General features: G+C 36.7%; 2 protein-coding genes across 2 annotated transcripts in view; both read right to left on the bottom strand.

Annotated features, from left to right (window-relative positions):
- Window positions 1–1,821: 1,821 nt before the first annotated feature.
- Window positions 1,822–8,334, bottom strand: LOC111463255 (BTB/POZ domain-containing protein At2g13690-like). Its single transcript, XM_023107120.1, has 2 exons — window positions 7,130–8,334; window positions 1,822–2,925 (listed from the first exon to the last, which is right to left on the bottom strand). Exons 1-2 carry the CDS (start codon window positions 7,862–7,864, stop codon window positions 1,987–1,989), a joined length of 1,674 nt encoding a protein of 557 aa, XP_022962888.1. The 5' UTR covers window positions 7,865–8,334; the 3' UTR covers window positions 1,822–1,986.
- A 1,919-nt stretch (window positions 8,335–10,253) lies between these two features.
- Window positions 10,254–13,731, bottom strand: part of LOC111463256 (NAC domain-containing protein 82-like) — a 7,094-nt gene continuing 3,616 nt past the window's right edge. Inside the window, exons 5-6 of the mRNA XM_023107121.1 lie at window positions 10,936–11,325; window positions 10,254–10,818 (exon numbers count right to left, since the gene is read on the bottom strand). Of these exons, the coding sequence (XP_022962889.1) occupies window positions 10,738–10,818; window positions 10,936–11,325 (471 nt within the window). The 3' untranslated portion in view covers window positions 10,254–10,737. The remainder of the gene's footprint in view (window positions 10,819–10,935; window positions 11,326–13,731) is intronic.

Consider the following 13,731-nt stretch of genomic DNA (forward strand, 5'->3'; position numbering starts at 1 on the left):
ACAAAAAAAAAATAATAATAACGACAATAAGACCAAAATGTTTTTACAACAATTCTTGGGGGTTAATATTGTATGTGTTTTATTTTTTCGAAAATGATTTTGACTTTTAGAAAAATTTGTAAAAAAAAAACTCTTTTAGAAATTATTTTCTTTGTTGTTTTTTTTTTAATTTTATAATTTTATAATTTAAATATAGTTTTAAAAAAAAATTCTAAAATTTTTTTTATGTATAATGCAAAAACACAAATTAATATACAATCATAGTGTTGTTTAAAAAAAAAATTAGGAAGGATTTTATTATATAATGATTTTATTGATTAAAAACTCAAAGCATGTGGGACCCACTGGATTGAACGATAAAAGGAAGGAATGTTGTATGGGAGTCATAGAAAATGATCTTGTCTATGGATTTTATTTTTAAAATTTTTTTAATCATTTTTAATATATAAAATATAATATATTTTCTAAAAGATATTAATCACTTAACGATATACCATATATTTATTTCCGTAAAATAAGAGATTTAAATTAGAGATATTTAAAATAAGAGATGTTCACGACTTGAGGGCGAAAAGCTATAATGTACTATTTGAAATTTAAATTTTTAAAAATTATGTTAAAAATTATATTATATTAATTTTTTTTTTTAGCATTTTTTAATATAAATAATATTGAAAAATGAAAATTGTCCATTAAAAATTCTTTCGAATAATGGAAAAAAATCCTGCAATAAATTTGATTTCGGTGAATAAATTTCCACCTAATCCCGATAAAAATAAAATGAAGACTAAAATAAAAAAGTAGAGAAAAGACGAAGAAAGCTATCTCACCCGATCACGCAAATATCTCTAATTTAAATAATAAAAAGTATATAGTTTATTAGATAAAATATTTCTACATGGAGTGGGTCCCACCAAAAAAGAATGAGAAAGAAAAAGGGTGGATTAGGTTTGGGGCCGAAAATTGATAAATTGAGACCACAAGGGGTCGAACACACGGCCGCCACCTCCAAATTCCCTTTTCCATCTTTCCATTATTATTATTATTATTATTATTATTATTATTATTATTAAATTAATTAATAAATTTAAAAAAAACAAAAACAAAAAAAAAACAAAGCAAAACAAAGGGTTTGTAGAATTTCCAGTGTCTTAAAAAAAGGTAAATTTATATATATATTTGTGGCGTCTAGTGATGGTGTTGCGCATTTATTGGCAAAGATTTTTGTAATTAGAGAAAAGGTCAAATGTATTAACAGTGATCCGATAAGGTTAAGATTAAGGTTAAGGTTGCTGTCTCTCCTATCCAATGGGGATTGGAAATATTTCCGAAAACTTGTTTTTTGTCTTTCAAATTAGGCCGACTTTGCGATTGTGCTACATTTATTTTCGATACCGAGTGCGTCTCTAGCTTGTTTCGAGAATAAAGTCTCTAGTCCGTTTCGAGAATAAAGTTTTAGAAAGTGGGAGTAGGGAGATTTAAGATAGCATAGAACTACCGGTAGAGTGTGAGATTCCATGTCAGTTGGAGGACCGAGACATTCTTCATAACAGGTCAAAACCGACAATAGACACGTGGAACGAAACATTTCTCATAGCGGGTCAAAACGGACAACAGAACGTTTTAAATCTGTGAGGCTAATAGTAATACATAAGAGGCCAAAACAGACAATATTTGCTAGCGGTAGACTTGAATTATTACATTTAAAAAGTGTTCCTCACGAGTTTTTGTTGTTTTTAAAGAGGTTGGTTGATCTGTTGTTGTTTGGAGTAACAGAGTTTATGTTTTGAGAACCATTCAGCTGGGACAGATCCAACTCTATTATGAAAATTTACATAAACAATCTCATTAGCCCTTCTCTTAAGAACATAATTTTTCACAAATACAATCTCTAATAAATTATGAACTTGTCTGTTGCTCTAAAAGCATCCTATTGTTAACTTTCAAGTGTACACACAACTGCTTCACTTGAGGTGCAGGGACAGCTTACCTAGATTCAATGGAGTAGGTCTCCGACCCTCTAAGGAACGAACGACGCCACCATATTTGGAACGACTTGCTAAGATTAGGACACTCGGTACCGCGCTTCGAGAAGAACCGACACCAGTCCATGAATAGCAAATGTTGTTGCTTCATAGGTAGAGTAAGCAATACCTGACCCATGGCTTCCTCCAGTAGTTTCATATCCAGTCCCTTTTTGCAGCGCTGTAACCAGCTGAAGTCTAGTAGCATTGGACCAAACCATGCCTGTAGCAGGCTCGACCGTGATTCTGAACGACAATTCAGTTTTCTCGTCCCCATTGCAATGAATAAGTAAGCTGAAACTCGACTAAGCTCGTACCGAACCATCGGTGAAGTGTTCTCGTGCATCCTAATCAGTTCTTTCTGATCTGCCCATATGTTGACGAATTCTTCAGCCATTTGCCAATCTAGTAAGATTTCAAGCAGCCAGTTGATGTTATCGACCTCCAGTGCGATTTGTTCGATTAATGGCTTCGGGGTTATATTCTTTAAGCATCTTTCAGGGGAGACGCTGTCCGAGGATCCCTTCAAGAGGCTGACTAAAGAAGCTAGACAAGTATGGAAAACTGCATAAAGGTCTTCTTTACTGAGGTCTAGATGATGTTTCTCATAGACTGAGCTTTTGCACAGAAGGGCCTTGACTAAACACTTCAGTTCGTTCCTTGCAACGGAATTCGTACACGTGGAAATAGACCAAACAAGCTGTCTGGCTACACATTGCTGTGAAGTTACTGAGTCGAGCGAGCGTAGTCTGGCCATGACATCTCTACTCGTTGCATCGTCGAACTTGACTTTTAAGAACAGATTCCTCAGTTTCTCTTCTTCCTCTTCTGTCCAAGGCACGGCCTCTAAGTAGTTTAAACATGAAGCAACACACTTTGTGAACATGATACCTGCAGATACCTAAGTGATAAGAGATATTCCTTGTTAGTGCCTTCCCCAGGAGATTGGCTGAATTTCATAAATACTAATGATATTATCAAATCATACGTTCGAATGCAATATTGGTGGCATGCACATAGGTAATCAAATGACATAAAGGGTGCTACAGCAAGTATTGACACATTAATTATGGTCATGTGTACGTGTCCAGTGTCACGGTCATGCTTGTCCATGGTGTGTTGCTCATGGCCGCATACCCGTTGTATGCCAAAACACTTGTGTTGTATCACTTTATTGCTTCCTTTACCGCTTTCATGATGTATAGTTTCCATATTGTATTTTCTAAGTGTATGATGTTGTCTATGCCTGGTGATAGACTTTAAAATGCCTCAGAATGCACTATAGGAAGATGCGACTAGTTGTCAATTATTCATGCCCGGAGTTATATGCTATCTAAGCCATTGTGTTGCCTTTTTCGCTTATAGTCTATAATATTACTTTCTTCATTTCTCTCAATCTTGCTTTCAAACTCTCTTTTTAAGATCTCTCTCTGCCCCCATTTTCTAAAACCTTATTCTTAAGCCGGGCTAGAGGCTTGGGTATACACCGTTCGGCCAAAGGTGACATGATTTCGAGTTGGATGACTCACCCAGTGGTGAGAGTGAGTGTCGTACAATCACTTACAAACGTCCTGTAAGAGTGCGATTGTGACATCCAACCACATTGGACAATCAGACATTGCAGCAGTTGCTAGACATGCACTAGCTGCTTGTTACGAACATTTAAACGATATTGAAAAATGCATCATATGCTTTTGGACACATGTCATACATCTATGTTTAGAAAAACATACCTGTGTTCAAAACTTGTGAACGTCAACCATTGTTAGACAGTTGAGCTACAGCGTTCAACGGTTTACTGTTACTTTGTTTAAGAAAAATAGTGACAGTAGAAAGGTCTATATGAAAAAAAACAATCAATATTGGTCTCATTTAATAACACCCGACATTGTTTCGAAGATTAGTGAGGAAGGATCGCTTAAGAATTCAGCTCTCTTGATGTAATGGCCATGGCATTTCCCTCTCAACTATGATTGTGGCATCCTTTGGCCCAAGCCTACCGCTAGCAGATATTGTTCTTTTTAGGCTCTCTTTCGAGTTTGTTCTTTTTAGGCTCTCTTTCGAGTTTCTTCTCAAAGTTTTTAAAATGCGTCTGCTAAGGAGAGGTTTCCATACCCTTATAAAAAATGTTTCATTCCCCTCTCCACCCGACGTCGGATCTGACAATCCACCCCCTTCGGGCCACAGCATGCTTGCTGGCACTCGTTCCTCTCTCAAATCGACGTGGGATCTTATATTTTAACTGGGCAGCATTCATCTCTCTTAGTTCGAGAATTGGTGATTCTCGTAATGCGATCCTCAGAATCAAGTGTCTTTACTTGCAACTTTTTTCCCTCAGTTGATTGTTCCTTCAGTTTTGTCAAATTCCTTCCTGTTATCCTTAAATCTTGAAAAAAAGTAAATTTTGTTGCTTGACAAGGGGGAGGATTAACACCATTACCTTTACTGGGCATTTTCTTCGGTGGTTACAGGTTATTTGCAAAGTTTAGAAGCAATTAGCATCAGTTCTGGAGATTTTGGTACTATATTATTCCAAATATGTTTTCTAGAGAACTTTTAGCCTTGGGGTTGAATGTTGGACGAGATGCTGTTTCGTAAGCCTGTCCAAGATAGAGACCAGACTCGTTGGAAAAGAAATTGTTTCGTTACTTTGATACATACAGGTCTGAGATCCCATATTGGTTGGAGAGGGGAACGGAGCATTTCTTATAAGGGTGTGAAAACCTCTCCTTAGTAAATGCGTTTTAAAATAATGAGACTGACATCGATATGTAACGGGACAAAGCAGACAATATTTACTAGCGGTGGACTTGGGTTGTTACAAATGGTATCAGAGCTAGACACCAGGCAGTGTGCCAGCAGAAAGGATGCTTGCCCCCAGTGGAGATGGATTGTGAGATCCCACATTGGTTGGAGAGGGGAACGAAACATTCCTTATAAGGATGTGGAGAACTCTCAATAGTAGACGCGTTTTAAAACTGTGAGGCTAACAGTGATATGTAATGGGCCAAAGCAGACAATATCTACTAGCGGTGGTCTTGAGCTGTTACAACAACAAGAGGACCTTGATCATATCCTCTAGAATTGTGACTTTTCTCGTGTTGTTTAGAGTTGTTTCTCCTAGGAGTTCAGCTTTAGCTTCGTCAGACCTCGAGGTAGTAGCGAGTTGTTCATTGAGCATCTTTTTTCACCTTTTCGTGGGAAAGGGTTGTTTTTGTGGCAAACTCGGGTTCGTACTATTTTGTCGAGTTTGTGGAGTGAGAGAAAATAATAAAATCTTTAGGGGGTGGGAGAGATCTTTTAGTCATGTGTGGTCCATTGTTAAATTCTATGTTTCTCTTTCGGGTTCGATGTCAAGACTATTTTGTAACTATCGATAAATCTTATCCTACTTGATTGGAGCTCATTTTTTGTAACTCGACTCCCCCTCTTCTACATTGTATGCTCATGTATTCGGTATTTTATTTAAAATATATCTATATTTCATTAAATGTGTCCTATTGGATCGGAAATAACTCGTCCCGATCGTCAACGTAAGATCTAGTTTGTAAAAACTGAAGCAGCATATACTACATGTGGTGTGTATGTGGTGGGGGTGAGCTTTAGTTTAACACAAGCGAAGTTCTCCTACACAACTCGAACCGTCCTATATACAAGAAACCTCGTACCACGCCAAGGTTCACATAGGGCGTAGTCTCTTGAAAGAGTTTCAAGGGGTATTGAATAGCTATAATGTATTACATGAAACCTAACCACCCTTTCTCAGATTATACTCTTTCTTTTTGAATTTCGAGTTGGAAAGCTTTCTTGTAACTATTCCATTATTCCATTCATTAATGAAGTTTATTTCTCTTCTTTAAAGAAACATGAAACTTATACAACTACAAGGCTTAATGGTTAGCTAAATGCCCTCTATAAGCCATCAGTCAGCTGTACAATGATTGGATTAGGTCAATTAGGTGCGGGAAGGTATTTCACTAAGTTGAACAAGTATTACCGTGCTTTTAAGTGCGAGGGTCACTTCACGATATCAAGAATGTTTTGGGTTTTCGATCTAGTCAAATCGGCCTAAGGTGCCATCATCTGCTGTTCCAGTTTAGCCCTAGATACATTCCCATCAATAACCCTAGAGACATTCTTATAACAGTTTGAAGAAGCAGATATCTGAAGAAAAAGGACATTGGAACCATTGAGCAGATCGATTGGGTTTTTTTCATTTCAATGTTCAACAGAAAACCATAGTCCAGCCCTATAACATTTGATGGTTGTTTTGAAGGATATTTCTCTAAATGACCGTAGTAGGTGGATTCGAGACAATTTGTGAGATCCCACGTTGATTAGAGAGGGGAACGAAGCATTCTTTAAAAGAGTGTGGAAACCTCTCTCTAATAGACGCATTTTAAAACCTTGAGGGGAAGCATGGAAGGAAAGCCTAAAGAGAACAATATCCGCTCGTGGTGAGCTTGGGTTAATAAATGGTTTTAGAGTCAAAACACCGGGCGGTGTACCAACGAGGACATTGAGCCCCAAAGTGGGTGGATACCGGCCGATGTGACAACGATGAAGCTGAACCCTGAAGGGGAGTGGACACTGGGCAGTGTGCCAGTAATGAAGCTGAGCCCCAAAGGGGATTGGACACTGGGTGGTATGCCAGCAATGAAGCTAAGCCCCGAAGGAGATTGGACACTAGGTGGTGTGCCAGCAATGAAGTTAAGCCCCGAAGGGGGTGGATTGTGAGATCCCACATCGATTGGAAAGGGGAATGAGTGCCAACGACAACACTGATCCCAAGGGGGGAGGGGTGGATTGTGAGGTCCCACATCGACGAAACATTCTTTATGAGGGTGTGGAAACCTCAATATCTGCTAGCGGTGAGCTTAGATTGTTACAAAATTTGACCTCTAAGATCACGAGTGAGTCCAAATTCTTTCAGATGTACAGTTCTTAAGATGACTTCACGCTATAAGATCACTATTGGCCCCAAAGTCCCAGCCCCCCGCAAGCTTATTCTTAACCAAGCACACATGGATGAACAAATTTGATATCAAATCATAAACCAAAAGGACAAAGAACACACTAATAATGGAGAGTACAAAGGCACTAACCTCAAGTATGTCGATAGCCCTGTAGACGCCGACCTTCACGAGCCATTTTGAAATATCATCCTCAAACATAAGCTCAATGGTGTCCCTAAACACCCCCAAGTTATCCACCTCAGGAACTTCAATTCTACACAATTTAGAACGCGAAGGGCTGCCATTTGATGCTAAATCCTTCTTGTGTTTCACAATCAGCTCAGAAAAAACCTCTGAATTAGCACACAATGCCTCTGAATTCAACTCCAAAACCAAGCAGCCGCCGTTTTTTCCCCTCAAATTCAACCTCACATCAAACACATCCTTCTTATCATATCCAGCAATCGAACCAGTGCGGGACAAGCTAGCTGGAGGATCGCGATATTTCTCCTTTGGGGCTCGAAAGCTTTCAACTCGCGGTTGGATGATCGAATCGATAACTGCAGAGTTCTCAGTGCCCATTTCTTGAGCCAAACCCTCAACATTCTGGTCGGAATCAATCGGCGAAACCCTCCCCGGAGACAAGATCCTTCGAGGGTCAATCCGACCGACCAACCCCAACCCAGATTTGGAACTCTGAGGCGAATTGGGCACAGAGATATTAGGTTTCGCTACACTCTCCGACTTATTTCGAGGGGTTTTAGACCGAGAAATCACGAAGTTATCGGGACTGGACGGCGGCACCGCAAACGAACAACACCAAGATCTCCGACGAGAACGAGGCTCCCAAACTGAGCCGGATTTTTTCCGGGAAGAATCCTCCATGGAAGGCGGATCGGCGGCGAAACCCAGATGGGAATTACAGAGAGAAGAAGAAATCGAGCGAGAGAGAAAGAGGGAGAGAAGAATAATAAAAGGGTTTGTAGAGAATCGATTAGTGAAGGAGAAATGAGTGAAAAAAGAGGGTAAGATGAAATGGGTTGGGCGCTTTTGAGTTGTTTTTTCTTTCCGTTAACGCTCATGAAAGTTTGGGGAATCGCGAGGTTTGGAGCTTAGTTCGGTATGTTAGTTTAATGGCGGATTACAGAGAGAGGAATTAATAAAATGAAAAAGAAAACAAAACCCATCTGTGAGAATAAGAACACAATTGGGTAAAGATAAAAGGAAATTGATTTGGATTGGAATCGCGTTGAGGTCTCTCCATCTTCTTGGATTCCCAAGAAAATAAAAACAGCTTTTTTTAATGGAAAATGATAAAGAAAAGAGAAAAGAAAAAGGGAAAGTTGAAGGAACTCTCACTGCTACGCAATGTCCCTTCCGCTCTTCTCTTAATTTGTATCATTTCAATTATTTGAGCCGCACATGTTTCATTCTCCATCATTGATGTCTTTCCATATTCAAATTCAGCTTTTAAGTTCTTGGTATTATCTTCCAACACTGTCTCAACATCTTAGTAATCAATTTTTCTTATTATTATCCTGTTCGAATTATGTATTTATCGGTGATGGAATGATAATGGATAAAGAAAGGATTTCATTTTAAAAAATTTCCATTTGAAATATTTTAACTATTTTTTTATAATAGAAATTTATTTGGATTGTTGAGTTATATTTAGAATAATAATTTAATTTATTTTATGATATGGAATAAAAATAATGGAGTGGATTGATTTTGTGTATTTGAAGTGAATAATTAAATAAGAAATTAATGAAGTGGGTGGGAGGTGAAAGAATTTTGGAATCTACATTTATAAAGGCTATTTATTAGAGAAAGGCATCACTATTATTAACCATATTCCTTTCTAATATTATTCTTGAGTTCATTATGGCTTTATAATAACACTTCAAAAAAATTCTAACCATTTTAAAAAATTATATTCATAAATGCAATGGTCTGTGTATATTTCAGAAAATAATTTTTAAAATTTATTTCACCCAAAAAAAAATTTCACAGGAGAAAAGATGACGTAATAGATTAGTTGATGCATCGCAATCTCAAATCTCATTTCAATTATGCAAGTGGTAATTTTTTTAAGTTAATAATTATTGTTAAATAGGAACCAACTCAATTATAAAATATTGGATTAAGTTAGTTTCTTTTAATAAAAATATAATGTGAATAAGTAAAATACATTTCAAATATTTAAATTTTATTTTTAAGATTATTAAGGAATAAATAATAAGAATAATTATGAAACTAAATAAAATTATATTAAATATATATAGATTATTGTTAATATTTTTAAAAAAATTTAAAAATTTTATTTATTAGAACCCATCTAAATATTTTGGTAGGATAATCCTACCAAAACTATAAGGATTAAGTTAGATTGGATTCTCTTTCAACAACCATTCCTTTTGTTATTTTTTTAGAATTGTTTTTAGAAAAAATCAACTTTAATTCTTTAAAGAAAATTTATTAATAATTTACAGTTTATAATATATGTTGGTGTTAAAGAAGAAGAAGAAACTGTAATTTGCACTTAAAATAATACCAGATTTTAAAAACTAATAAAATTATAGAATTATAAATCATTATACGATCAAAGTATGAAGTAATTGAAGAAGAAAATGAAGGAGCTGTGGGTGAAGAACTTTGAGAAGAACAATTAGAAAAACATGGTGCCCTGCAAAATCTTAACAAGCAACACCATTTATGGGGAAGTTTTCACAAATGGAGAAATACTTTCATATGCACTTGCAGAACAAGGAGTGGAATAAAATAGTCAATGGAGGTCCCTGGAGCTTTGAGAAAGAATTCAAATACATATCAACAAGCTTGACTAAAGTAGGATCTGTGGCAGTCGAAGTTTGGACCTCGATATAGTACGAAAAACTACTAGACTTCTGTTATGGGTGCGAAGGATAGGCCATCTTGTGAAAGAGTGAGGAAAACACGAAACTTTGGCAATCTTCTCTATCTAATGAATGGAAGTCGGAACTTTGAGGACAACAAATTAGAACCGACGAGGCTGGGTTTCAACCCCGCTTGGATATAAGAAAAATCTTATGTTGGAACGCCCAAGGTTCGAGAAATCTTCAAACGGTCCCTTCCCTTGTGGTTTTTGCTTCCAAAACTAAATGAGATGATAGAATAATCATCCATTCAAACTTGAGCTGAGTTTTGATAGTTGTGGTAAGAGCTGGAGATTCATGCATTTATGGATCAAATGAAAGAGCAAATCAAGAACTATTTAAAAGAAAAAAACCAATTCAACACGAAAATCAAAATAATATCATAAAAAGTCCCAAATGGCCAATCTTCCTTATGGTAAAAGACTGAATACTTCTGTTTGTCCAATAAAATCAAACAGCATTCACAAACCTGTAGAGCAGTAGCAGTGGTCATCCATTTCCTAATTAGAAAATCTGCTACCACAATCGCTATTATTCTCAGTCTAGACATTCATTTGATAAAGGAGGCAGCATAGATGTGTGAGAGAGCCTATCCTACTCATCTCAACACAAAAATAATTATTCACAATCAGTCACGGAAACCCCTGGCAGTAAAGTACTTCAAAATAGATAATCTTGAGTTACTAGAAGGTTCTTATTTACCCATAAACATGCACAAGGAATTTTATACTGTAGGATGCTTACAGATTCCTTTTCAGATCAGATTGTAGCTGCATCAGTGCAAATATGGCATTGAAATGATAAAACCAGACGTCCTCTTCAAAGGCTTTAATATGGACTACCTTAATGGGAGTTCCAATCAAATTTTGGCCAGGAAGCTTCAAAGCCATTACATCCCTCATTTGAGTTGGGAGGAACGTTTTCCTGAAACATTCATATGTTCAATTTAAGTAAAAAGAAGTGGTAAATTAAACAGTGAAGTGTGTTATTTAAAAGTTCAGAAAATTTCACCCATTTGTGGAATCCAGAATGATTATGTACCTGCAGCCCAGCCAACTGGCTGGAACCAGAGATGTGCGCATCAGGGTATCCAGGATCATAGGCAGCTCCAAAAGAACTAAATGGGAAACACGGCTCATTAATGCTATCGCGATTGTATGTAGAATTAAGATCATTCAGCTCCAAGAATGACATTGGGTCCTGGTAATTTGGACTCAACGGAATGTCAAGATCAGTCAGCTCCAAGAATGACATTGGGTCTGAACTAACAATTGCTCTGTCAATTGGAAACGTTGAACTATGTATCATTTGATGGTCAGTGATATAACCATTCCCATTTCCATTAAATGCATCAGACCAGCCGTCTATATTTTCTAAACCTTCAAAAATAGTATCAATTCGATCTGCATTATTTGAAGCAGCAACAGTAGCCTGTAAATCACAAAGACATGTTCTGTAGTGTTAGGAGATATCACACGAGAGTATAACCCCATCTATAACAGATCGAAACCCAAATCACCATGACTCGACATAACTTAAAAAATTAAACCCAAGCCTATTTCTACTTCTTTTGTTAGATTCCTGCTTATGATGTAGAGGTTGGTGAAGTAAAGGAAATCATTTGTAACACAATAAATCACAGGCCTCAATTCTCCAGATGTATTAGAAGACAAGTTTGAGTTCACACTAAGGTTTTTTATGTTAGGCATCCTTTATTTCTAAAAATGTTCCTCTACATCAATGAAGTTGAAACATGAGGAGTCACATAATTTTATCTCATTTGCCAATCATGTGATCCTTAAAGAGGCAGGGGAAAAGGGGTCCTCGTGGCTATAAGCTCTCTTCATCTTGTCATGGTTGTTAAGTTTTCAACAGTATCTTCAAAGCAAGTTGTGCTCTAAGGCAGCAAAAAAGGAAAGAAGATGGATGCATTTAATAAAATAGAAAAACATATTTTCTGCAGAAATTATATGCAAAATTAATACTCAATATTTAAAGATCACAACATATAGTGGTAAAAATGGATCATTACTTTTATTGATGACCACACACGTCTATCTAGGGTCTATTTAATGACAAAAATCAGAAGTGAGATTTTTTCAAACATTTCAAAAATATAATTGAAACCGAATTTCAAACGAAGGTTAGCAACTATGATTCTTTTTTTCTTCTTGGGGGGGGGGGGGGGGGGGGATCCTACAACCGAAATGTTTTGGGCACCAATGGAGGAGAAGATTAACTCAAGGCATATGGGTTGGGGCAACTTCTTGCATTCAAGAGGAGGAAGACGTACCCTAGCTAATGTAATCTTGTTTAGTATCCCCATTTATTTCCTTATAATCTTTTAATACATTGAAGATTTTAAAAAAGTTAAGAGATGATCATTCGCAACTGCTTTTGGAAAGGTGCCTCTAAAAATAGTGGTAGTATTTGGTGAAATGGAAGGCCACCTCCTTTCCCATTTCTAAAGGTGGCCTTGAGTTGGGGAGCAAAACACTAAGTTTATTAGCTAAATAAGGTTGGAGATATTTGAAGGAGGGGCATTGTCTTTGGAAAAAAGTTATTGCAAGTCATTATTTGCCCAAGGAGGGGGGTTGGATTCCAGTCTCAAAAACCTAAAGGCAATCAAAAGGAACTTGGAAGTCCATACTTAAAGCCGGTTGTATAGCTGATAAATGGTACAAAACTATTTGAGCAAATGTGATAGAATTCAATTTTAGGAGGATTTATGGGTTGGTGATAGAGCTCTCAGGTTCTCCCTCTCAAGACTCTATAACATAACAACTACAAAGGAGAGTGTGGTCTGTCATTGTTGGTTTGAATCTTTCAAAATTGTCTCATGCTTGTTAGATGGAACTTAACCGATGAGGAAGCTCTTGAATGGGCAACTGTACATTCCATGTTGGAGTCAGATCAAAATATCTCAAAAGTGTACACAAGATAAAATAAACCTTTATAATCATGATTTCTCTGAAATGATGGTTGTTTTACAATGAGATCCTTAACTCTAGCATAAAATGATTTTCGAGTCCCCATTGATGTTGAAAAGACCAAGGCCATCTAGAGAGCCAAGGTCGAGAGGAAAATGAAGTTCTAATTTTTCTTCCCTGTAAGTTCCCATAAAAGGCAACTTCACATTCCATGTTGGAGCCAATCAGTCTCATTAAGAGAAGACTCTAAAGGTGATCCCTCCAAAACGACAGTTCCTTCACCGTGAGATCTTAATATCTTGCTTTGAATGATTATTGAGCCCTCATTGATGCTTAGATGACCAAGGCCATATAGAAAGTCAAGGCCCTATAAAATAAACCTTTATAATCATGATTTCTCTGAAATGATGGTTGTTTTACAATGAGATCCTTAACTCTAGCATAAAATGANGGCCATATAGAAAGTCAAGGCCCTGAGGAAAGTGAAGTTTTTTTTTTTTTTTTATGGTTCTCGTACAAGGGAAAAAATTAATACAACATGTGCTTTAAAGGAGACGGTTGGTTCGGTACTTTTTTCCCAATTGGTGTGTCATGTACATTGAACTAAGAAAATTACTTTAAACTCCTCTTGTTCGTCTATTGACCTATTTGGGGAAAAAAATGGACAGTGTTTTGTTCGAATTGGTGCTTCCTTAATAGAGTTAATGAGGAAGTTATACAGCTATTTTTTGGAACTCCCTTAGGAAAAGACTAGAATTTTGTGGTTGAAAGTCAGTGTGAAAGTTGCAGAATGAAAGAAACCATAAGGTCTCCAAAGAGGAAACACGTAGTCTCGGAGTTATGGGATTCCATTAGGCTAGTTTTCTCTCTGTAATTTTTTTTTTTTTTTTTTTTTTTTTTTTTTTTT

The sequence above is a fragment of the Cucurbita moschata genome, unplaced genomic scaffold, assembly GCF_002738365.1.
Source record: "Cucurbita moschata cultivar Rifu unplaced genomic scaffold, Cmos_1.0 Cmo_Scf00028, whole genome shotgun sequence".
Lineage (NCBI taxonomy): Eukaryota > Viridiplantae > Streptophyta > Magnoliopsida > Cucurbitales > Cucurbitaceae > Cucurbita > Cucurbita moschata.